We start from the raw sequence: 25,911 nt of genomic DNA, 5'->3' as shown, positions 1-25,911 counted from the left end.
CTCTCTCTGGTATCACATGGGGAGGGTCCCCTCTCTCTCTGGTATCACATGGGGAGGGTCCACTCTCTCTGGTATCACATGGGGAGGGTCCCCTCTCGGGTATCACATGGGGAGGGTCCCCTCTCTCTCTGGTATCACATGGGGGGGGGTCCCCTCTCTCTCTGGTATCACAAGGGGAGGGTCCCCTCTCTCTCTGGTATCACATGGGGAGGGTCCCCTCTCTCTGGTATCACATGGGGAGGGTCCCCTCTCTCTCAAGTATCACACGGGGAGGGTCCCCTCTCTCTGGTATCACATGGGGAGGGTCCCCTCTCTCTGGTATCACATGGGGAGGGTCCCCTCTCTCTCTGGTATCACATGGGGAGGGTCCACTCTCTCTGGTATCACATGGGGAGGGTCCCCTCTCGGGTATCACATGGGGAGGGTCCCCTCTCTCTCTGGTATCACATGGGGAGGGTCCCCTCTCTCTCTGGTATCACAAGGGGAGGGTCCCCTCTCTCTCTGGTATCACATGGGGAGGGTCCCCTCTCTCGGGTATCACATGGGGAGGGTCCCCTCTCTCGGGTATCACATGGGGAGGGTCCCCTCTCTGGTATCACATGGGGAGGGTCCCCTCTCTCTGGTATCACATGGGGAGGGTCCCCTCTCTCTGGTATCACATGGGGAGGGTCCCCTCTCTGGTATCACATGGGGAGGGTCCCCTTTCGGGTATCACATGGGGAGGGTCCCCTCTCTCTGGTATCACATGGGGAGGGTCCCCTCTCTCTGGTATCACATGGGGAGGGTCCCCTCTCTCTGGTATCACATGGGGAGGGTCCCCTCTCTCTGGTATCACATGGGGAGGGTCCCCTCTCTCGGGTATCACATGGGGAGGGTCCCCTCTCTCTGGTATCACATGGGGAGGGTCCCCTCTTTGGTATCACTTGGGGGGGGTCCCCTCTCTCTGGTATCACATGGGGAGGGTCCCCTCTCTCTCTGGTATCACATGGGGAGGGTCCACTCTCTCTGGTATCACATGGGGAGGGTCCCCTCTCGGGTATCACATGGGGAGGGTCCCCTCTCTCTCTGGTATCACATGGGGGGGGGTCCCCTCTCTCTCTGGTATCACAAGGGGAGGGTCCCCTCTCTCTCTGGTATCACATGGGGAGGGTCCCCTCTCTCTGGTATCACATGGGGAGGGTCCCCTCTCTCTCAAGTATCACACGGGGAGGGTCCCCTCTCTCTGGTATCACATGGGGAGGGTCCCCTCTCTCTGGTATCACATGGGGAGGGTCCCCTCTCTCTCTGGTATCACATGGGGAGGGTCCACTCTCTCTGGTATCACATGGGGAGGGTCCCCTCTCGGGTATCACATGGGGAGGGTCCCCTCTCTCTCTGGTATCACATGGGGAGGGTCCCCTCTCTCTCTGGTATCACAAGGGGAGGGTCCCCTCTCTCTCTGGTATCACATGGGGAGGGTCCCCTCTCTCTGGTATCACATGGGGAGGGTCCCCTCTCTCTCAAGTATCACACGGGGAGGGTCCCCTCTCTCTGGTATCACATGGGGAGGGTCCCCTCTCTCTGGTATCACATGGGGAGGGTCCCCTCTCTCTGGTATCACATGGGGGGTCCCCTCTCTCTCTGGTATCACATGGGGAGGGTCCCCTCTCTCTGGTGTCACATGTGGAGGGTCCCCTCTTTGGTATCACATGGGGAGGGTCCCCTCTCTCTGGTATCACATGGGGAGGGTCCTCTCTCTCTGGTATCACATGGGGAGGGTCCCCTCTCTGGTATCACATGGGGAGGGTCCCCTCTCTCGGGTATCACATGGGGAGGGTCCCCTCTCTCTGGTATCACATGGGGAGGGTCCCCTCTCTCTGGTGTCACATGGGGAGGGTCCCCTCTCTCTCAAGTATCACACGGGGAGGGTCCCCTCTCTCTGGTATCACATGGGGAGGGTCCCCTCTCTCTGGTATCACATGGGGAGGGTCCCCTCTCTCGGGTATCACATGGGGAGGGTCCCCTCTCTCTGGTATCACATGGGGAGGGTCCCCTCTCTCTCTGGTATCACATGGGGAGGGTCCCCCCTCTCTCTGGTATCACATGGGGAGGGTCCCCTCTCTCTGGTATCACATGGGGAGGGTCCCCTCTCTCTGGTATCACATGGGGAGGGTCCCCTCTCTCTGGTATCACATGGGGAGGGTCCCCTCTCTCGGGTATCACATGGGGAGGGTCCCCTCTCTCTGGTATCACATGGGGAGGGTCCCCTCTCTCTGTTATCACATGGGGAGGGTCCCCTCTCTCTGGTATCACATGGGGAGGGTCCCCTCTCTCGGGTATCACATGGGGAGGGTCCCCTCTCTCTGGTATCACATGGGGAATGTCCCCTCTCTCTGGTATCACATGGGGAGGGTCCCCTCTCTCGGGTATCACATGGGGAATGTCCCCTCTCTCGGGTATCACATGGGGAGGGTCCCCTCTCTCAGGTATCACATGGGGAGGGTCCCCTCTCTCTGGTATCACATGGGGATGGTCCCCTCTCTCTGGTATCACATGGGGAGGGTCCTCTCTCTCTGGTATCACATGGGGAGGGTCCCCTCTCTCTGGTATCACATGGGGAGGGTCCCCTCTCTCGGATATCACATGGGGAGGGTCCCCTCTCTCTGGTATCACATGGGGAGGGTCCTCTCTCTCTGGTATCACATGGGGAGGGGGTCACCTCTCTCTGGTATCACATGGGGAGGGTCCCCTCTCTCTGGTATCACATGGAGAGGGTCCTCTCTCTCTGGTATCACATGGGGAGGGGGTCACCTCTCTCAGGTATCACATGGGGAGGGTCCCCTCTCTCTGGTATCACATGGGGAGGGTCCTCTCTCTCTGGTATCACATGGGGATGGTCCCCTCTCTCTGGTATCACATGGGGAGGGTCCTCTCTCTCTGGTATCACATGGGGAGGGTCCCCTCTCTCTGGTATCACATGGGGAGGGTCCCCTCTCTCGGATATCACATGGGGAGGGTCCCCTCTCTCTGGTATCACATGGAGAGGGTCCTCTCTCTCTGGTATCACATGGGGAGGGTCCCCTCTCTCTGGTATCACATGGGGAGGGTCACCTCTCTCAGGTATCACATGGGGAGGGTCCCCTCTCTCTGGTATCACATGGGGATGGTCCCCTCTCTCTGGTATCACATGGGGAGGGTCCTCTCTCTCTGGTATCACATGGGGAGGGTCCCCTCTCTCTGGTATCACATGGGGAGGGTCCCCTCTCTCGGATATCACATGGGGAGGGTCCCCTCTCTCTGGTATCACATGGAGAGGGTCCTCTCTCTCTGGTATCACATGGGGAGGGTCCCCTCTCTCTGGTATCACATGGGGAGGGTCCCCTCTCTCGGATATCACATGGGGAGGGTCCCCTCTCTCTGGTATCACATGGAGAGGGTCCTCTCTCTCTGGTATCACATGGGGAGGGGGTCACCTCTCTCTGGTATCACATGGGGAGGGTCCCCTCTCTCGGGCACATGGGGAGGGTCCCCTCTCTCTCTGGTATCACATGGGGAGGGTCCCCTCTCTGGTATCACATGGGGAGGGTCCCCTCTCTGGTATCACATGGGGATGGGGTCACCTCTCTCTGGTATCACATGGGGAGGGTCCCCTCTCTGGGGTATCACATGGGGAGGGTCCCCTCTCTCTGGTATCACATGGGGAGAGTCCCCTCTCTCTGGTATCACATGGGGAGGGTCCTCTCTCTCTCTGGTATCCCATGGGGAGGGTCCTCTCTCTCTGGTGGCACATGGGGAGGGTCCCCTCTCTCGGGTATCACATGGGGAGGGTCCCCTCTCTGGTATCACATGGGGAGGGTCCCCTCTCTGGTATCACATGGGGATGGGGTCACCTCTCTCTGGTATCACATGGGGAGGGTCCCCTCTCTGGGGTATCACATGGGGAGGGTCCCCTCTCTCTGGTATCAAATGGGGAGGGTCCCCTCTCTCTGGTATCACATGGGGAGGGTCCCCTCTTTGGTATCCCATGGGGAGGGTCCTCTCTCTCTGGTGGCACATGGGGAGGGTCCCCTCTCTCTGGTATCACATGGGGAGAGTCCCCTCTCTCTGGTATCACATGGGGAGGGTCCTCTCTCTCTCTGGTATCCCATGGGGAGGGTCCTCTCTCTCTGGTGGCACATGGGGAGGGTCCCCTCTCTCGGGTATCACATGGGGAGGGTCCCCTCTCTGGTATCACATGGGGAGGGTCCCCTCTCTGGTATCACATGGGGATGGGGTCACCTCTCTCTGGTATCACATGGGGAGGGTCCCCTCTCTGGGGTATCACATGGGGAGGGTCCCCTCTCTCTGGTATCACATGGGGAGGGTCACCTCTCTGGTATCACATGGGGGGGTCCCCTCTCTCTGGTATCATATGGGGAGGGTCCTTTCTCTCTGGTATCAAATGGGGAGGGTCCCCTCTCTCTGGTATCACATGGGGAGGGTCCCCTCTTTGGTATCAAATGGGGAGGGTCCCCTCTCTCTGGTATCACATGGGGAGGGTCCCCTCTCTCTGGTATCACATGGGGAGGGTCCCCTCTCTCGGGTATCACATGGGGAGGGTCCCCTCTCTCGGGTATCACATGGGGAGGGTCCCCTCTCTCTGGTATCACATGGGGAGGGTCCCCTCTCTCTGGTATCACATGGGGAGGGTCCCCTCTCTCTGGTATCACATGGGGAGGGTCCCCTCTCTCGGGTATCACATGGGGAAGGTCCCCTCTTTGGTATCACATGGGGAGGGTCCCCTCTCTCTGGTATCACATGGTTAGGGTCCTCTCTTTGGTATCACATGGGGAGGGTCCCCTCTCTGGTATCACATGGGGAGGGTCCCCTCTCTCTGGTATCACATGGGGAGGGTCCCCTCTCTGGTATCACATGGGGAGGGTCCCCTCTCTCTGGTGTCACATGTGGAGGGTCCCCTCTCTCAGGTATCACATGGGGAGGGTCCCCTCTCTCTGGTATCACATGGGGAGGGTCCCCTCTCTCTGGTATCACTTGGGGAGGATCCCCTCTCTCTGGTATCACATGGGGAGGGTCCTTTCTCTCTGGTATCACATGGGGAGGGTCCCCTCTCTCGGGTATCACATGGGGAGGGTCCCCTCTCTCTGGTATCACATGGGGAGGGTCCCCTCTCTCTGGTATCACATGGGGAGGGTCCTCTCTCTCTGGTATCACATGGGGAGGGTCCCCTCTCTCGGGTATCACATGGGGAGGGTCCCCTCTCTCTGGTATCACATGGGGAGGGTCCCCTCTCTCTGGTATCACATGGGGAGGGTCCCCTCTCTCGGGTATCACATGGGGAGGGTCCCCTCTCTCTGGTATCACATGGGGAGGGTCCCCTCTCTCTGGTATCACATGGGGAGGGTCCCCTCTCTGGTATCACATGGGGCGGGTCCCCTCTCTCTGGTATCACATGGGGAGGGTCCCCTCTCTCTGGTATCACATGGGGAGGGTCCCCTCTCTCTCTCTGGTATCACATGGGAAGGGTCCACTCTCTCTGGTATCACATGGGGAGGGTCCCCTCTCTCTGGTATCACATGGGGAGGGTCCCCTCTCTCTGGTATCACATGGGGAGGGTCCCCTCTCTCTGGTATCACATGGGGAGGGTCCCCTCTCTCTGGTATCACATGGGGAGGGTCCCCTCTCTCTGGTATCACATGGGGAGGGTCCCCTCTCTCGGGTATCACATGGGGAGGGTCCCCTCTCTCTGGTATCACATGGGGAGGGTCCCCTCTCTGGTATCACATGGGGAGGGTCCCCTCTCTCTGGTGTCACATGGGGAGGGTCCCCTCTTTCTGGTATCACATGGGGAGGGTCCCCTCTCTCTGGTATCACATGGGGAGGGTCCCCTCTCTCTGGTATCACATGGGGAGGGCCCACTCTCTCGGATATCACATGGGGAGGGTCCCCTCTCTCGGGTATCACATGGGGAGGGTCCTCTCTCTCTGGTATCACATGGGGAGGGTCCCCTCTCTCGGGTATCACATGGGGAGGGTCCCTTCTCTCTGGTATCACATGGGGAGGGTCCCCTCTCTCTGGTATCACATGGGGAGGGTCCCCTCTCTCTGGTATCACATGGGGAGGGTCCCCTCTCTCTGGTATCACATGGGGAGGGTCCTTTCTCTCTCTGGTATCACATGGGGAGGGTCCCCTCTTTCTCTGGTATCACATGGGGAGGGTCCACTCTCTCGGGTATCACATGGGGACGGTCCCCTCTCTCTCGGGTATCACATGGGGAGGGTCCCCTCTCTGGTATCACATGGGGAGGGTCCACTCTCTCTGGTATCACATGGGGAGGGTCCCCTCTTTCTCTGGTATCACATGGGGAGGGTCCCCTCTCTCTGGTATCACATGGGGCGGGTCCCCTCTCTCTCTGGTATCACATGGGGAGGTTCCCCTCTCTGGTATCACATGGGGAGGGTCCACTCTCTCTGGTATCACATGGGGAGGGTCCCCTCTTTCTCTGGTATCACATGGGGAGGGTCCCCTCTCTCTCTGGTATCACATGGGGAGGGTCCACTCTCTCTGGTATCACATGGGGAGGGTCCTCTCTCTGGTATCACATGGGGAGGGTCCCCTCTCTCTGGTATCACATGGGGAGGGTCCCCTCTCTCTGGTATCACATGGGGAGGGTCCCCTCTCTCGGGTATCACATGGGGAAGGGCCCCTCTCTGGTATCACATGGGGAGGGTCCCCTCTCTCTGGTATCACATGGGGAGGGTCCTCTCTTTGGTATCACATGGGGAGGGTCCTCTCTTTGGTATCACATGGGGAGGGTCCCCTCTCTGGTATCACATGGGGAGGGTCCCCTCTCTCAGGTATCACATGGGGAGGGTCCACTCTCTCTGGTATCACATGGGGAGGGTCCCCTCTCTCTGGTATCACATGGGGAGGGTCCCCTCTCTCGGGTATCACATGGGGAGGGTCCTCTCTCTCTGGTGTCACATGGGGAGGGTCCCCTCTCTCTGGTGTCACATGGGGAGGGTCCCCTCTGTCTGGTATCACATGGGGAGGGTCCCCTGTCTCGGGTATCACATGGGGAGGGTCCCCTGTCTCGGGTATCACATGGGGAGGGTCCCCTGGTGTCACATGGGGAGGGTCCCCTCTCTCTCTGGTATCACATGGGGGGTATCACAAGGGGAGGGTCCCCTCTCTGGTATCACATTGGGGGGGGGGTCCCCTCTCTCTGGTATCACATGGGGAGGGTCCCCTCTCTCTGGTATCACATGGGGAGGGTCCCCTCTCTCTGGTATCACATGGGGAGGGTCCCCTCTCTCTCTGGTATCACATGGGGAGGGTCCCCTCTCTCAGATATCACATTGGGCGGGTCCCCTCTCTCTCTGGTATCACATGGGGAGGGTCCCCTCTCTCGGGTATCACATGGGGAGGGTCCCCTCTCTCTGATATCACATGGGGAGGGTCCCCTCTCTCGGGTATCACATGGGGAGGGTCCCCTCTCTCTGATATCACATGGGGAGGGTCCCCTCTCTCGGGTATCACATGGGGAGGGTCCCCTCTCTCTGGTATCACATTGGGGGGGGTCCCCACTCTCTGGTGTCACATGGGGAGGGTCCCCTCTCTCTGGTATCACATGGGGAGGGTCCCCTCTCTCTGGTATCACATGGGGAGGGCCCCCTCTCTCTGATATCACATGGGGAGGGTCCCCTCTCTATCTGGTATCACATGGGGAGGGTCCTCTCTCTCTGGTATCACATGGGGGGGTCCCCTCTCTCAGATATCACATGGGGAGGGTCCCCTCTCTCTGGTATCACATGGGGAGGGGCCCCTCTCTCTCTGGTATCACATGGGGAGGGCCCCCTCTCTCGGGTATCACATGGGGAGGGTCCCCTCTCTCGGGTATCACATGGGGGGGGTCCCCTCTCTCGGGTATCACATGGGGAGGGTCCCCTCTCTCAGGTATCACTTGGGGAGGGTCCCCTCTCTCGGGTATCACTTGGGGAGGGTCCCCTCTCTCGGGTATCACATGGGGAGGGTCCCCTCTCTCGGGTATCACATGGGGAGGGTCCCCTCTCTCTGGTATCACTTGGGGAGGGTCCCCTCTCTCGGGTATCACATGGGGAGGGTCCCCTCTCTCAGGTATCACTTGGGGAGGGTCCCCTCTCTCGGGTATTACATGGGGAGGGTCCCCTCTCTCGGGTATCACATGGGGAGGGTCCCCTCTCTCAGGTATCACTTGGGGAGGGTCCCCTCTCTCTGGTATCACATGGGGAATGTCCCCTCTCTCGGGTATCACATGGGGAGGGTCCCCTCTCTCTGGTATCACATGGGGAGGGTCCCCTCTCTCGGGTATCACATGGGGGGGTCCCCTCTCTCGGGTATCACATGGGGAGGGTCCCCTCTCTCGGGTATCACATGGGGAGGGTCCCCTCTCTCGGGTATCACATGGGGAGGGTCCCCTCTCTCTGGTATCACATGGTGAGGATCCCCTCTCTCTGGTATCACATGGGGGGGGTCCCCTCTCTCTGGTATCACATGGGGGGGTCCCCTCTCTCTGGTATCACATGGGGAGGGCCCCCTCTCTCTGATATCACATGGGGAGGGTCCCCTCTCTATCTGGTATCACATGGGGAGGGTCCACTCTCTCTGGTATCACATGGGGAGGGTCCCCTCTCTCGGGTATCACATGGGGAGGGTCCCCTCTCTCTGGTATCACATGGGGAGGGTCCTCTCTCTCTGGTATCACATGGGGAGGGTCCCCTCTCTCTGGTATCACATGGGGGGGTCCCCTCTCTCAGATATCACATGGGGAGGGTCCCCTCTCTCTGGTATCACATGGGGAGGGTCCCCTCTCTCTCTGGTATCACATGGGGAGGGCCCCCTCTCTCGGGTATCACATGGGGGGGTCCCCTCTCTCTGGTATCACATGGGGAGGGTCCCCTCTCTCTGGTATCACATGGTGAGGATCCCCTCTCTCTGGTATCACATGGGGGGGTCCCCTCTCTCTGGTATCACATGGGGAGGGTCCCCTCTCTCTGGTATCACATGGTGAGGATCCCCTCTCTCTGGTATCACATGGGGGGGTCCCCTCTCTCGGGTATCACATGGGGGGGTCCCCTCTCTCTGGTATCACATGGGGAGGGTCCCCTCTCTCTGGTATCACATGGGGAGGGTCCCCTCTCTCTGGTATCACATGGGGAGGGTCCCCTCTCTCGGGTATCACATGGGGAGGGTCCTCTCTCTCTCTGGTATCACATGGGGAGGGTCCCCTCTCTGGTATCACATGGGGAGGATCCCCTCTCTCTGTTGTCACATGGGGAGGGTCCCCTCTCTCAGGTATCACATGGGGAGGGTCCCCTCTCTCTGGTATCACATGGGGAGGGTCCCCTCTCTCGGGTATCACTTGGGGAGGGTCCCCTCTCTCGGGTATTACATGGGGAGGGTCCCCTCTCTCTGGTATCACATGGGGAGGGTCCCCTCTCTCAGGTATCACATGGGGAGGGTCCCCTCTCTCGGGTATCACATGGGGAGGGTCCCCTCTCTCAGGTATCACATGGGGCGGGTCCCCTCTCTCGGGTATCACATGGGGAGGGTCCCCTCTCTCAGGTATCACATGGGGAGGGTCCCCTCTCTCTGGTATCACATGGGGCGGGTCCCCTCTCTCGGGTATCACATGGGGCGGGTCCCCTCTCTCGGGTATCACATGGGGAGGGTCCCCTCTCTCTGGAATCACATGGGGAGGGTCCCCTTGTCACGGTAGCTTACAGGGTTATAATATACGCCAAATAACTGGGTTGAATTGAATGCGACTGTGATATCATAAAGAGATTTTATTCCTTCAAAGAAGGTGAACACACAAGATTGGACAAATAACAAAATGGAATATATACACTTACGTGGGAAAGGGACAATGAAGTAATCAGGATTCAGATTAGCAATTCATCAAGCATCAGGTATCATTCAGATGGAATATGAAGGCGAACACGGGGCATAGAGCTTACCATCATTTGTATGTGATTTGGGCTCTATACCCTAACATTGGGTCTCAGGTATTGGTTAACAGTTATCTGTTCCCTATCACCTTTTGGCAGCTAACGTGGGAAGCACTTTGGTACCTGCCCCCAGGTAGCTGGCACATGCGCACAATCCCTTAGTCAGGCTCCCATTCTCCTAACCCCACTCAAAAGAGTTGGCGTCTCTATGTCTGCCAGATGGGGATCTGGGCCGGGGAAACCTGACTCAAGGTGTGAATTATGACACTTCATGTGAAAGGCCATGTCCTGCGTTCTCTCCACCCTGTATATACAAACCGGGGGGATGAGCCTTTGATCCGTTGCCTTTGTGTAGACATACTGTCGCCCACTGACCATTAACATACTGTATGGGTCAGTAGTTTTCGCGGGCTTTACACTAGGCATAAAATAGAGTGAGTTCACAATGTTTTATATACAATAAAACATTCCGTTCGGTTTGGCCGAGCGGGCTACAAATTGCCATACCCTCATGCCTGAGGGGATTCTACATGGTGGCCAATTTTCAGCCCGCTGGGACCCACCTAACCGGAGATAACAATATATCACTTTAATACCACGTGTTAGACATATTGCATTTCTCTGCCATTGGAGTCAATGGCAGAACCACATTTTTTAAACAGTTACCCATACTCCGTTCGGTTGATCGGAGAGGGCTGTAAATTGCCATGCAATCATGCCGGAGCTGTGACTGCATGGTGGTCAAATCCCAGCCCTCTAGTCCTTACCGAACTGGAGATATGGGTTTTAGGTTTTCGCACTTTTGCACTTGGTGTTTTAAAACCAAGCGGCTTTTCTCCGCCATTGCGGTCAATGTTGGCGACCCTCGTGGCGGCCGCGACTTTTTTCCGTGGCCATTGCCCGTTGGACCCTGTTGGGGTCGAGTAAGGAGGTTCCCCTGAGCTAGGGGCAAAAAGATATAGACCGCTACCTGCCCTAGGACCGGAGTTACAATTTTAATATGGTTGTACTTGGCCGTGACCAAGTTCTCACGGTAATCTACGGATCAAAGCTCTTTCATTGAAATTGTATCCGCTTTCGGAGATTGCGGTTTGGCCGGCAGCCAACTCGTTCTTGGAGAGCGGACTCGAGGAATCTCCATTGAAAGACATTACGCCATTCACTTCAATGGAGAAATTCCGCTCATCCTCTCGGGCGCCACCTGCTGGTCTTCTTTGATATCAGGCCAAAACCCTTGAAATCTCCATAGACTTGCATGGAGCTCCAATGGCGACCTATGGGACGGGCTGCAAACGGGGATTAAAAAGGCGGGAAGGGGAACAAAGGGCCATAAACATGTAAATGCAATTCACCCTTTTCCTCCCGACCTGATCCCAGTGTATGGGTTGGTGCACACACTGTAAGGGGAGAAATACATGTAACCAGGGGAGTCAGAGTTTGCACTGAGGCAGGGGAATAAAACACATGTAATCATTATTACAGTTACCCCTCGCCTCCCACACGATGGTAGGGATGGCCAGCTGGGGTGTAACCCCTTTATTACCGGGCCAGCCCCCCTCCATCGCTACACCTCTCTTTGGTATCACATGGGGGGGATCTCCTCTCTCTCTGGTATCACATGGGGAGGGTCCCCTCTCTTTGGTATCACATCGGGAGGGTTCCCTCTCTCTGGTATCACATGGGGAGGGTCCCCTCTCTTTGGTATCACATCGGGAGGGTTCCCTCTTTTTTTGGTATCACATGGGGGGGTCCCCTCTCTCGGGTATCACATGGGGAGGGTCCCCTCTCTTTGGTATCACATGGGGAGGGTCCCCTCTCTCGGGTATCACATGGGGGGGATCCACTCTCTTTGGTATCACATGGGGAGGGTCCCCTCTCTCTGGTATCACATGGGGAGGGTCCCCCCTCTCGGGTATCACATGGGGAGGGTCCCCTCTCTCGGATATCACATGGGGAGGGTCCCCTCTCTCTGGTATCACATGGGGAGGGTCCCTTCTTTCGGGTATCACATGGGGCGGGTCCCCTCTTGCTCTGATGTCACATGGGGAGGGTCCCCTCTCTCTGGTATCACATGGGGAGGGTCCCCTCTCTCTGATGTCACATGGGGAGGGTCCCATCTCTCGGGTATCACATGGGGCGGGTCCCTTCTTTCGGGTATCACATGGGGCGGGTCCCCTCTTGCTCTGATGTCACATGGGGAGGGTCCCATCTCTCGGGTATCACATTGGGCGGGTCCCTTCTTTCGGGTATCACATGGGGCGGGTCCCCTCTTGCTCTGATGTCACATGGGGAGGGTCCCATCTCTCGGGTGTCACACGATCTGGTCTCGTCCCTTTTCTGTACTTCCCCCTTTCACCTTTTCCAGACGGGGACGTTTCAGAGAGTGCCGCTGGCTGCGCTTCCGCCACCTCAGAGCCGCGTGTCTGTGCTGCGCAAGTACCTGACCGCTCACTCAGCCAACTGCCCCTGAGAGGCTGCCCTGAGGGGCAATGGACGGCCTCATACCCCTCTCCCCCTCCTCCATCCCTCCTGAAAGAGAAAGGGACCGTGGGGTACTGACTGAATGGAGATATGCGGGACGTCCCCTTCCCCATCACCAACCATCTGCCCGAGCAGGGGACACCGGCTGCCGGAGACCCTTCCCCCATCACCACCCACCTGCCCGAGCAGGGGACACCGGCTGCCGGAGACCCTTCCCCCATCACCAACCATCTGCCCTGGCAGGGGACGCCGGCTGCTGGAGACCCCTCCCCCATCACCACCCACTTGCCCGGGTGGGGGACGCCCTGCCGGAGACCCCTCCCCCATCACCACCCAGCTGCCCGGGCAGGGGACGCCGGCTGCCGGAGACCCCTCCCCCACTCGGACAGCTTGTCTCCACTCTGCACGGACCGCCCCCTCTGCTTTTACCCTCCCCCAATGTGCCGGATTGAGGCTGGGGGCTGTGTTTGAGCTCTCCCCCGTCCCGGTCTTATTGAGATGCTGCTGTTCCTGTCTGGATGTTCTCCTTGTGCTCTGTATATGGTTACTGAGTATCTATCTGCATCGCCGGCATCTCTGAGGCACTATGTTGGCAGATTGTATATTGAATATTGTATTTTCCTGCACTCTCTATCGCCCGTCTCTATCGTCCTGTATAAATACGCCTGTCTCTATCGCCCGTCTCTATCGTCCTGTATAAATACGCCTGTACATACAGAGTTCTATCGCGCCGACGCCGCCGACGCACCGCCCTACATTTCTCCTCTGCCATGCTGTTTTGTACAAGATTTCTCTCCACTCCCTGCGCCGACTTCTCACCGACTTCTCCCCTCCCTGCGCCGACTTCTCACCGACTTCTCCCCTCCCTGCGCCGACTTCTCACCGACTTCTCCCCTCCCTGCGCCGACTTCTCACCGACTTCTCCCCTCCCTGCGCCGACTTCTCCCCTCCCTGCGCCGACTTCTCACCGACTTCTCCCCTCCCTGCGCCGACTTCTCACCGACTTCTCCCCTCCCTGCGCCGACTTCTCACCGACTTCTCCCCTCCCTGCGCCGGCTTCTCCCCTCCCTGCGCCGACTTCTCACCGACTTCTCCCCTCCCTGCGCCGACTTCTCACCGACTTCTCCCCTCCCTGCGCCGACTTCTCACCGACTTCTCCCCTCCCTGCGCCGACTTCTCACCGACTTCTCCCCTCCCTGCGCCGACTTCTCACCGACTTCTCCCCTCCCTGCGCCGACTTCTCACCGACTTCTCCCCTCCCTGCGCCGACTTCTCACCGACTTCTCCCCTCCCTGCGCCGACTTCTCACCGACTTCTCCCCTCCCTGCGCCGACTTCTCACCGACTTCTCCCCTCCCTGCGCCGACTTCTCACCGACTTCTCCCCTCCCTGCGCCGACTTCTCACCGACTTCTCCCCTCCCTGCGCCGGCTTCTCCCCTCCCTGCGCCGACTTCTCACCGACTTCTCCCCTCCCTGCGCCGACTTCTCACCGACTTCTCCCCTCCCTGCGCCGACTTCTCACCGACTTCTCCCCTCCCTGCGCCGACTTCTCACCGACTTCTCCCCTCCCTGCGCCGACTTCTCACCGACTTCTCACCGACTTCTCCTTCTCTCTGTTCTGTAACTAAATAAAATGATTGGAATGGAGCTGTGTCTCTCGCTCTTTCTACATCTGTTTCTCTCTCTCCGTCTCTGTCTCCCCCTCCTCTCTCTCCCTCTCCATCTCTCTCTCCACCCCCTCCTCTCCCCCCTCCTCTCTCCCCCCTCCCTCTCCCCCCCTCCTCTCTCCCCCTCTACCCCTCTCCTCTCACCCCCTTCTGCTCCCCCCCTCCTCTCCCCCTCCTCTCCCCTCCCCCCTCCTCTCCCCCCTCTCTCCCCCTCCCTCTCCCCCCTCCTCTCTCCCCCCTCCCTCTCCCCCCCTCCTCTCTCGCCCTCCTCTCTCCCCCCTTTCCCCCCCTCCTGCCCCCCTGCTCCCCCCTCTCCCTCCTCTCTCCCCCCTTTCCCCTCCTCTGCCCCCCCTTCCCCCCTCCTCTCCCCCCTCCCTCTCCCCCCTCCCTCTCCCCCCTCCTCTCTCCCCCCTCCCTCTCTCCCCCTCTACCCCTCTCCTCTCACCCCCCTCTGCTCCCCCCTCCTCTCCCCCTCTCTTCTCCCCCTCTCCCCTCCCTCTCCCCCCTCCTCTCCCCCTCTCTCCCGCCTCCCTCTCCCCCCTCCTCCCCCCTCTCTCTCCCCCCTTTCCCCCCCTCCTCCCCCCCTGCTCCCCCCTCTCTCCCCCCTTTCCCCCCTCTGCCCCCCCTTCCCCCCTGCTCTCCCCCTTCCCCCCCTGCTCCCCCCTCCTCCCTCCCTCTCCCCTCCCCCCTCCTCTCTCCCCCCTCTTCCCCCTCTCTCCGTGTGTATACATGTGTGTATTGTCCTAGTATCACCCATCTCACGCCACGCAGGATTCCCGCTGCTGCCCGTGCAGGTTTCTGCTGCAGAGACAGGGACAGGATAGGGGGGGGGAGTAGGGGCGGTAGGGGGGAGTAGGGATAGGGGAGTAGGGATAGGGAGGGGAGTAGGGGGGAGTCCCATGGTTGGGTTCAGGGTCTAACTGGTCTATCAAATGTGTGCCTGTCATGGAATTTATAATACATACGTGTGTGTGTGTGCGTGTGTGTGTGCGCTCACCCTCCTGTAACTGTGTGTGTGTGTGTGTGTGTGCGCTCACCCTCCTGTAACTGTGTGTGTGTGCGTGTGTGTGTGTGCGTGCGCTCACCCTCCTGTAACTGTGTGTGTGTGTGTGTGTATGCTCTCCCTCCTGTAACTGTGTGTGTGTGTGTGTGTGTGTGTGTGTGTGTGTGTGTGTGTGTGTGCGTGCGCTCACCCTCCTGTAACTGTGTGTGTGCGCTCACCCTCCTGTAACTGTGTGTGTGTGTGTGTGTGCGCTCACCCTCCTGTAACTGTGTGTGTGTGTGTGTGTGCGCTCACCCTCCTGTAACTGTGTGTGTGTGTGTGTGTGCGCTCACCCTCCTGTAACTGTGTGTGTGTGTGTGTGTGCGCTCACCCTCCTGTAACTGTGTGTGTGTGTGTGTGTGCGCTCACCCTCCTGTAACTGTGTGTGTGTGTGTGTGTGCGCTCACCCTCCTGTAACTGTGTGTGTGTGCGTGTGTGTGTGTGTGTGTGCGTGCGCTCACCCTCCTGTAACTGTGTGTGTGTGCGTGTGTGTGTGTGCGTGCGCTCACCCTCCTGTAACACTGTGTGTGTGTGTGTATGCTCTCCCTCCTGTAACTGTGTGTGTGTGTGTGTGTGTGTGTGTGTGTGCGTGCGCTCACCCTCCTGTAACTGTGTGTGTGTGCGTGTGTGTGTGTGCGTGCGCTCACCCTCCTGTAACACTGTGTGTGTGTGTGTATGCTCTCCCTCCTGTAACTGTGTGTGTGTGTGTGTGTGTGTGTGTGTGTGTGCGTGCGCTCACCCTCCTGTAACTGTGTGTGTGTGTGTGTGTGTGTGTGTGTGTGTGTGCGTGCGCTCACCCTCCTGTAACTGTGTGTGTGTGCTCACCCTCCTGTAACTGTGTGTGTGTGTGTGCTCACCCTCCTGTAACTGTGTGTGTGTGCTCACCCTCCTGTAACTGTGTGTGTGTGTGTGTGCTCACCCTCCTGTAACTGTGTGTGTGTGCTCACCCTCCTGTAACTGTGTGTGTGTGTGTGTGCTCACCCTCCTGTAACTGTGTGTGTGTGCTCACCCTCCTGTAACTGTGTGTGTGTGTGTGTGTGCTCACCCTCCTGTAACTGTGTGTGTGTGCTCACCCTCCTGTAACTGTGTGTGTGTGTGTGCTCACCCTCCTGTAACTGTGTGTGTGTGCGCTCACCCTCCTGTAACTGTGTGTGTGTGTGTGCTCACCCTCCTGTAACTGTGTGTGTGTGTGTGCTCACCCTCCTGTAACTGTGTGTGTGTGTGCTCACCCTCCTGTAACTGTGTGTGTGTGTGTGTGCTCACCCTCCTGTAACTGTGTGTGTGTGTGCTCACCCTCCTGTAACTGTGTGTGTGTGTTGCGCTCACCCTCCTGTAACTGTGTGTGTGTGTGTGCTCACCCTCCTGTAACTGTGTGTGTGTGTGTGCTCACCCTCCTGTAACTGTGTGTGTGTGTGTGCTCACCCTCCTGTAACTGTGTGTGTGTGTTGCGCTCACCCTCCTGTAACTGTGTGTGCTCACCCTCCTGTAACTGTGTGTGTGTGTGTGTGTGTGCGCTCACCCTCCTGTAACTGTGTGTGTGTGCTCACCCTCCTGTAACTGTGTGTGTGCGCTCACCCTCCTGTAACTGTGTGTGTGTGTGTGCTCACCCTCCTGTAACTGTGTGTGTGTGCTCACCCTCCTGTAACTGTGTGTGTGCGCTCACCCTCCTGTAACTGTGTGTGTGTGTGTGTGTGCTCACCCTCCTGTAACTGTGTGTGTGTGCTCACCCTCCTGTAACTGTGTGTGTGCGCTTACCCTCCTGTAACTGCGTGTGTGCGCTCACCCACCTCCAACACTGTGTGTGTGTGTGTGCGCTCACCCTCCTGTAACTGTGTGTGTGCTCACCCTCCTGTAACTGTGTGTGTGTGCTCACCCTCCTGTAACAGTGTGTGTGTGCTCACCCTCCTGTAACTGTGTGTGTGCGCTCACCCTCCTGTAACTGTGTGTGTGTGCTCACCCTCCTGTAACAGTGTGTGTGTGCTCACCCTCCTGTAACTGTGTGTGTGCGCTCACCCTCCTGTAACTGTGTGTGTGCTCACCCACCTGTAACTGTGTGTGTGCGCTCACCCTCCTGCAACACAGTGTGTGTGTGTGCTCACCCTCCTGTAACTGTGTGTGTGTGCTCACCCTCCTGTAACTGTGTGTGTGCGCTCACCCTCCTGTAACTGTGTGTGTGCGCTCACCCTCCTGTAACTGTGTGTGTGTGCTCACCCTCCTGTAACTGTGTGTGTGTGCTCACCCTCCTGTAACTGTGTGTGTGCTCACCCACCTGTAACTGTGTGTGTGCTCACCCTCCTGCAACACAGTGTGTGTGTGTGCTCACCCTCCTGTAACTGTGTGTGTGTGCGCTCTCACCCTCCTGTAACTGTGTGTGTGCGCTCTCACCCTCCTGTTACTATGTGTGTGTGCTCACCCTCCTGTAACTGTGTGTGTGTGCTCACCCTCCTGTAACTGTGTGTGTGTGCGCTCTCACCCTCCTGTAACTGTGTGTGTGCGCTCTCACCCTCCTGTAACTATGTGTGTGTGCGCTCTCACCCTCCTGTAACTGTGTGTGTGTGCTCACCCTCCTGTAACTATGTGTGTGTGCTCACCCTCCTGTAACTGTGTGTGCGCTCACCCACCTGTAACTGTGTTTGTGTGTGTGCTCACCCACCTCCAACACTGTGTGTGTGTGTGTGTGCGTGTGCTCAACCACCTGTGTGTGTGTGTGTGTGTGCTCACCCTCCTGTAACTGTGTGCGCTGTGCCCTCCCTCTTGTACCCTTGTAATGTGTGTGTGTGTGTGTGCGTCCCCTCTTGTACCCTTGTAATGTGTGTGTGTGTGTGTGTGTGTGTGTGCGTCCCCTCTTGTACCCTTGTAATGTGTGTGTGTGTGTGTGTGTGCGCGTGCGTGCGTGTGTGTGTGCGTCCCCTCTTGTACCCCCTTAATGTGCGTCTGTATCTTGTCTCTTCCAGTCTCGGAGGGGCGCAGAGTAATGTGTGTGTTTGTGTGTGTGTGCGTGCGTGTGTGTGTGCGTCCCCTCTTGTACCCCCTTAATGTGCGTCTGTATCTTGTCTCTTCCAGTCTCGGAGGGGCGCAGAGTAGTGTGTGTGCGTGTGTGTGTGTGTCCCCTCTTGTACCCCCTTAATGTGCATCTGTATCTTGTCTCTTCCAGTCTCGGAGGGGCGCAGAGTAATGTGTGTGTTTGTGTGTGTGTGCGTGCGTGCGTGTGTGTGTGCGTGCGTCCCCTCTTGTACCCCCTTAATGTGCGTCTGTATCTTGTCTCTTCCAGTCTCGGAGGGGCGCAGAGTAATGTGTGTGTGTGTGTGCGTGCGTCCCCTCTTGTACCCCCTTAATGTGCGTCTGTATCTTGTCTCTTCCAGTCTCGGAGGGGCGCAGAGTAGTGTGTGTGCGTGCGTGTGTGTGTGTGTGTGCGTCCCCTCTTGTACCCCCTTAATGTGCGTCTGTATCTTGTCTCTTCCAGTCTCGGAGGGGCGCAGAGTAATGTGTGTGTGTGTGTGTGTTTGTGTGCGTCCCCTCTTGTACCCCCTTAATGTGCGTCTGTATCTTGTCTCTTCCAGTCTCGGAGGGGCGCAGAGTAATGTGTGTGTGTGTGTGTGTTTGTGTGCGTCCCCTCTTGTACCCCCTTAATGTGCGTCTGTATCTTGTCTCTTCCAGTCTCGGAGGGGCGCAGAGTAATGTGTGTGTGTGCGTGCGTGTGTGCGTCCCCTCTTGTACCCCCTTAATGTGCTTCTGTATCTTGTCTCTTCCAGTCTCGGAGGGGCGCAGAGTAATGTGTGTGTGTGTGTGTGCGTCCCCTCTTGTACCCCCTTAATGTACGTCTGTATCTTGTCTCTTCCAGTCTCGGAGGGGCGCAGAGTAATGTGTGTGTGTGTGTGCGTCCCCTCTTGTACCCCCTTAATGTGCGTCTGTATCTTGTCTCTTCCAGTCTCGGAGGGGCGCAGAGTAATGTGTGTGCGTGCGTGTGTGTGTGCGTCCCCTCTTGTACCCCCTTAATGTGCGTCTGTATCTTGTCTCTTCCAGTCTCGGAGGGGCGCAGAGTAATGTGTGTGTGTGTGTGTGTGTGCGTCCCCTCTTGTACCCCCTTAATGTGCGTCTGTATCTTGTCTCTTCCAGTCTCGGAGGGGCGCAGAGTAATGTGTGTGTGTGTGTTTGTGTGCGTCCCCTCTTGTACCCCCTTAATGTGCGTCTGTATCTTGTCTCTTCCAGTCTCGGAGGGGCGCAGAGATGGACAGAGAGAAGAAATCCCCGGAGTGTAGATCTGAGAGTGTTGGCAGTGGAAGAGCCATCCCTATCAAACAGGTGGGGTCCCCCCCCTGACCAGAGCGTGTGCGTGTGGGCTGTGTGCGTGTGCGGAGGGTTAAGGGGTAGCTGAGGGCACAGTTAGCACTGCTGCTGCTATACAGGGGGAGATGCACAACTCCCATAAGGAACCTGTCCCATCGCAGCGTCAGCTGGAATCCCGTCTGTCCATATGTCACCATCTATATGTGTTCTGTACATGCAGATACTCACTCTCAGTGTATACCTGTCCGTCCCGCCAGCGTATGTCTGCCTGTAACGCTCTGCGTCTCCCTCCCTGTGTGTCACTGTGTGTCACTGTGTGTCACTGCTTTTACTTGTGTGGTACTCCTTGTGTGTCCACTTATTGTTTGTTGATTTCCAAACTGTGAATAGAAAACTACAGCCCCATCGCAGGGTTAGAGTGACACAAGGGACCTGTCCCATCGCAGGGTTAGAGTGACACAAGGGACCTGTCCCATCGCAGGGTGACAGTGACACAAGGGACCTGTCCCATCGCAGGGTGACAGTGACACAAGGGACCTGTCCCATCGCAGGGTTAGAGTGACACAAGGGACCTGTCCCATCGCAGGGTGACAGTGACACAAGGGACCTGTCCCATCGCAGGGTGACAGTGACACAAGGGACCTGTCCCATCGCAGGGTGACAGTGACACAAGGGACCTGTCCCATCGCAGGGTGACACAGACACAAGTGACCTGTCCCATCGCAGTGTGACACAGACACAAGGGACCTTTCCCATCGCAGGGTGACACAGACACAAGGGACCTGTCCCATCGCAGGGTGACACAGACAAGGGACCTGTCCCATCGCAGGGTGACAGTGACACAAGGGACCTGTCCCATCGCAGGGTGACAGTGACACAAGGGACCTGTCCCATCGCAGTGTGACAGTGACACAAGGGACCTGTCCCATCGCAGGGTGACACAGACACAAGGAACCTGTCCCATCGCAGGGTAACACAGACACAAGGGACCTGTCCCATCACAGGGTGACACAGACACAAGGAACCTGTCCCATCGCGGGGTGACACAGACACAAGGGACCTGTCCCATCGCAGGGTGACACAGACACAAGGGACCTGTCCCATCGCAGGGTGACACAGACACATGGGACCTGTCCCATCGCAGGGTGACACAGACACAAGGACCTGTCCCATCGCAGGGTGACACAGACACAAGGACCTTTCCCATCGCAGGGTGACACAGACACAAGGAACCTCTCCCATCGCAAGGTGACACAGACACAAGGGACCTGTCCCATCGCAGGGTGACACAGACACAAGGAACCTGTCCCATCGCAGGGTGACACAGACACAAGGAACCTGTCCCATCGCAGGGTGACACAGACACAAGGACCTGTCCCATCCCAGGGTGACACAGACACAAGGAACCTGTCCCATTGCACGGTGACACAGACACAAGGACCTGTCCCATCGCAGGGTGACACAGACACAAGGAACCTGTCCCATCGCAGGGTGACACAGACACAAGGGACCTGTCCCATTGCACGGTGACACAGACACAAGGAACCTGTCCCATCGCAGGGTGACACAGACACAAGGGACCTGTCCCATCGCAGGGTGACACAGACACAAGGAACCTGTCCCATCGCAGGGTGACACAGACACAAGGACCTGTCCCATCCCAGGGTGACACAGACACAAGGAACCTGTCCCATTGCACGGTGACACAGACACAAGGACCTGTCCCATCGCAGGGTGACACAGACACAAGGAACCTGTCCCATCGCAGGGTAACACAGACACAAGGACCTGTCCCATCCCAGGGTGACACAGACACAAGGAACCTGTCCCATTGCACGGTGACACAGACACAAGGACCTGTCCCATCGCAGGGTGACACAGACACAAGGAACCTGTCCCATCGCAGGGTGACACAGACACAAGGGACCTGTCCCATTGCACGGTGACACAGACACAAGGAACCTGTCTCATTGCAGGGTGACACAGACACAAGGGACCTGTCCCATTGCACGGTGACACAGACACAAGGAACCTGTCCCATCGCAGGGTGACACAGACACAAGGGACCTGTCCCATCGCAGGGTGACACAGACACAAGGAACCTGTCCCATCGCAGGGTGACACAGACACAAGGGTCCTGTCCCATCGCAGGGTGACACAGACACAAGGGACCTGTCCCATCGCAGGGTGGCACAGACACAAGGGACCTTTCCCATCGCAGGGTGACAGACACAAGAAACGTGTCCCATCGTAAGGTGACACAGACACAAGGAACCTGTCCCATCGCAGGGTGACACAGACACAAGGGACCTGTCCCATCGCAGGGTGACACAGACACAAGGGACCTGTCCCATTGCCGGGTGACACAGACACAAGGGACCTGTCCCACCGCAGGGTGACACAGACACAGGGGACCTGTCCCATTGCAGGGTGACGCAGACACAAGGGACCTGTCCCATCGCAGGGTGACACAGACACAAGGGACCTGTCCAATCGCAGGGTGACACAGACACAAGGAACCTGTCCCATCGCAGGGTGACACAGACACAGGGGACCTGTCCCATTGCAGGGTGACACAGACACAAGGGACCTGTCCCATCGCAGTGTGACACAGACACAAGGAATCTGTCCCATCGCAGGGTGACACAGACACAAGGAACCTGTCCCATCGCAGGGTGACACAGACACAAGGGTCCTGTCCCATCGCAGGGTGACACAGACACAAGGAACCTTTCCCATCGCAGGGTGACACAGACACAAGGAACCTGTCCCATCGCAGGGTGACACAGACACAAGGGTCCTGTCCCATCGCAGTGTGACACAGACACAAGGAACCTGTCCCATCGCAGGGTGACACAGACACAAGGAACCTGTCCCATCGCTGGGTGACAGTGACACAAGGATCCTGTCCCATCGCAGGGTGACACAGACACAAGGGACCTGTCCCATCGCAGGTTGACAGTGACACAAGGAACCTGTCCCATCGCAGGGTGACACAGACACAAGGGACCTGTCCCATCGCAGGGTGACACAGACAAAAGGGACCTGTCCCATCGCAGGGTGACACAGACACAAGGGACCTGTCCCATTGCAGGGTGACACAGACACACGGAACCTGTCCCATCGCAGGGTGACACAGACACAAGGGACCTGTCCCATCGCAGGGTGACAGACACAAGGGACCTGTCCCATCGCAGGGTGACACAGACACAAGGGTCCTGTCCCATCGCAGGGTGACAGTGACACAAGGAACCTGTCCCATCGCAGGGTGACACAGACACAAGGGACCTGTCCCATCGCAGGGTGACAGTGACACAAGGAACCTGTCCCATCGCAGGGTGACACAGACACAAGGGACCTGTCCCATCGCAGGGTGACACAGACACAAGGGACCTGTCCCATCGCAGGGTGACACAGACACAAGGGACCTGTCCCATCGCAGGGTGACACAGACACAAGGGACCTGTCCCATCGCAGGGTGACACAGACACAATGGACCTGTCCCATCGCAGGGTGACACAGACACAAGGGACCTGTCCCATTGCAGGGTGACACAGACACAAAGGAACCTGTCCCATCGCAAGGTGACACAAACACAAAGGGACCTGTCCCATCGCAGGGTGACACAAACACAAGGGACCTGTCCCATCGCAGGGTGACACAGACACATGGGACCTGTCCCATCGCAGGGTGACACAGACACAAGGACCTGTCCCATCGCAGGGTGACACAGACACAAGGAACCTGTCCCATCGCTGGGTGACACAGACACAAGGGACCTGTCCCATCGCAGGGTGACACAGACACAAGGGACCTGTCCCATTGCACGGTGACACAGACACAAGGCACCTGTCCCATCGCAGGGTGACACAGACACAAGGAACCTGTCCCATCGCAGGGTGACACAGACACGAGGGACCTGTCCCATCGCAGGGTGACACAGACACGAGGAACCTGTCCCATTGCATGGTGACACAGACACAAGGGACCTGTCCCATCGCAGGGTGACACAGACACAAGGAACCTGTCCCATCGCAGGGTGACACAGACACAAGGACCTGTCCCATCCCAGGGTGACAGACACAAGGAACCTGTCCCATCGCAGGGTGACACAGACACAAGGACCTGTCCCATCCCAGGGTGACAGACACAAGGAACCTGTCCCATTGCACGGTGACACAGACACAAGGAACCTGTCCCATCGCAGGGTGACACAGACACAAGGAACCTGTCCCATCGCAGGGTGACACAGACACAAGGGACCTGTCCCATCGCAGGGTGGCACAGACACAAGGGACCTTTCCCATCGCAGGGTGACAGACACAAGAAACGTGTCCCATCGTAAGGTGACACAGACACAAGGAACCTGTCCCATCGCAGGGTGACACAGACACAAGGGACCTGTCCCATCGCAGGGTGACACAGACACAAGGTACCTGTCCCATTTCCGGGTGACACAGACAAAAGGGACCTGTCCCATCGCAGGGTGACACAGACACAAAGGACCTGTCCCATCGCAGGGTGACACAGACACAAGGGACCTGTCCCATCTCAGGGTGACACAGACACAAGGGACCTGTCCCATCGCAGGGTGACACAGACACAAGGAACCTGTCCCATCGCGGGGTGACACAGACACAAGGGACCTTTCCCATCGCAGTGTGACACAGACACAAGGGACCTGTCCCATCGCAGGGTGACACAGACACAAGGGACCTGTCTCATCGCAGGGTGACAGACACAAGGGACCTGTCCCATCGCAGGGTGACACAGACACAAGGGACCTGTCCCATCGCAGGGTGACACAGGCACAATGGACCTGTCTCAACGCAGGGTGACACAGACACAAGGGACCTGTCTTATCGCAGGGTGACACAGACACAAGGGTCCTATCCCATCGCAGGGTGACACAGACACAAGGAACCTGTCCCATCGCAGGGTGACACAGACACAAGGGACCTGTCCCATCGCAGGGTGACACAGGCACAATGGACCTGTCTCAACGCAGGGTGACACAGACACAAGGGACCTGTCCCATCGCAGGGTGACACAGACACAAGGGACCTGTCTCATAGCAGGGTGACACAGACACAAGGAACCTGTCCCATCGCAGGGTGATACAGACACAAGGGACCTGTCTCATCTCAGGGTGACACAGACACAAGGGACCTGTCTCATCGCAGGGTGACACAGACACAAGGGACCTGTCCCATCGCAGGGTAACACAGACACAAGGAACCTGTCTCATCGCAGGGTGACACAGACACAAGGAACCTGTCCCATCGCAGGGTGACACAGACACAAGGGACCTGTCCCATCGCAGGGTGACAGCGACACAAGGGACCTGTCCCATCACAGGGTGACACAGGCACAATGGACCTGTGCCATTGGAGGGTGACACAGACACAAGGGACCTGTCCCATCGCAGGGTGACACAGACACAAGGGACCTGTCCCATCGCAGGGTGACACAGGCACAATGGACCTGTCTCAACGCAGGGTGACACAGACACAAGGGACCTGTCCCATCGCAGGGTGACACAGACACAAGGGACCTGTCTCATCGCAGGGTGACACAGACACAAGGGACCTTTCCCATCGCAGGGTGACACAGACACAAGGGACCTGTCCCATCGCAGGGTGACACAGACACAAAGGACCTGTCCCATCGCAGGGTGACACAGACACAAGGGACCTGTCCCATCGCAGGGTGACACAGGCACAATGGACCTGTCTCAACGCAGGGTGACACAGACACAAGGGACCTGTCCCATCGCAGGGTGACACAGACACAAAGGACCTGTCTCATCGCAGGGTGACACAGACACAAGGAACCTGTCCCATCGCAGGGTGACACAGACACAAGGAACCTGTCCCATCGCAGGGTGACACAGACACAAGGGACCTCTCTCATCGCAGGGTGACACAGACACAAGGAACCTGTCCCATCGCAGGGTGACACAGACACAAGGGACCTGTCACATCGCGGGGTGACACAGACACGGGACCTGTCCCATCGCAGGGTGACACAGACACGGAACCTGTCCCATCGCAGGGTGAAACAGACACAAGGGACCTGTCCCATCGCAGGGTGACACAGACAGAAGGAACCTGTCCCATCGCAGGGTGACACAGACAAGGGACCTGTCCCATCGCAGGGTGACATAGACACAAGGGACCTGTCCCATCGCAGGGTGACACAGACCAGGGACCTGTCCCATCGCAGGGTGACACAGACATAAGGGACCTGTCCCATCGCAGGGTGACACAGACACAAGGGACCTGTCCCATCGCAGGGTGACAGACACAAGGGACCTGTCCCATCGCAGGGTGACACAGACACAAGGGACCTGTCCCATTGCACGGTGACACAGACACAAGGAACCTGTCCCATCGCAGGGTGACACAGACACAAGGGACCTGTCCCATCGCAGGGTGACACAGACACAAGGGACCTGTCCCATCGCAGG

At 58.0% G+C, this 25,911-nt stretch overlaps 1 protein-coding gene across 1 annotated transcript in view; it reads left to right on the top strand.

Annotated features, from left to right (window-relative positions):
* LOC142485981 (arf-GAP with GTPase, ANK repeat and PH domain-containing protein 3-like) overlaps positions 1-25,911 on the top strand; it is a gene marked incomplete at both ends in the record, with an annotated part of 188,938 nt that overhangs the window by 90,631 nt on the left and 72,396 nt on the right. Inside the window, one exon of the mRNA XM_075584637.1 lies at positions 19,365-19,457. Coding sequence (XP_075440752.1) covers positions 19,365-19,457 — 93 coding nt within the window. The remainder of the gene's footprint in view (positions 1-19,364; positions 19,458-25,911) is intronic.

This window comes from Ascaphus truei, unplaced genomic scaffold (genome assembly GCF_040206685.1).
Source record: "Ascaphus truei isolate aAscTru1 unplaced genomic scaffold, aAscTru1.hap1 HAP1_SCAFFOLD_693, whole genome shotgun sequence".
NCBI classification, from domain to species: Eukaryota; Metazoa; Chordata; class Amphibia; order Anura; family Ascaphidae; genus Ascaphus; species Ascaphus truei.
The sequence above is the reverse complement of the archived record's forward strand: the minus strand, read 5'-3'. Positions and strand labels throughout refer to the sequence as shown.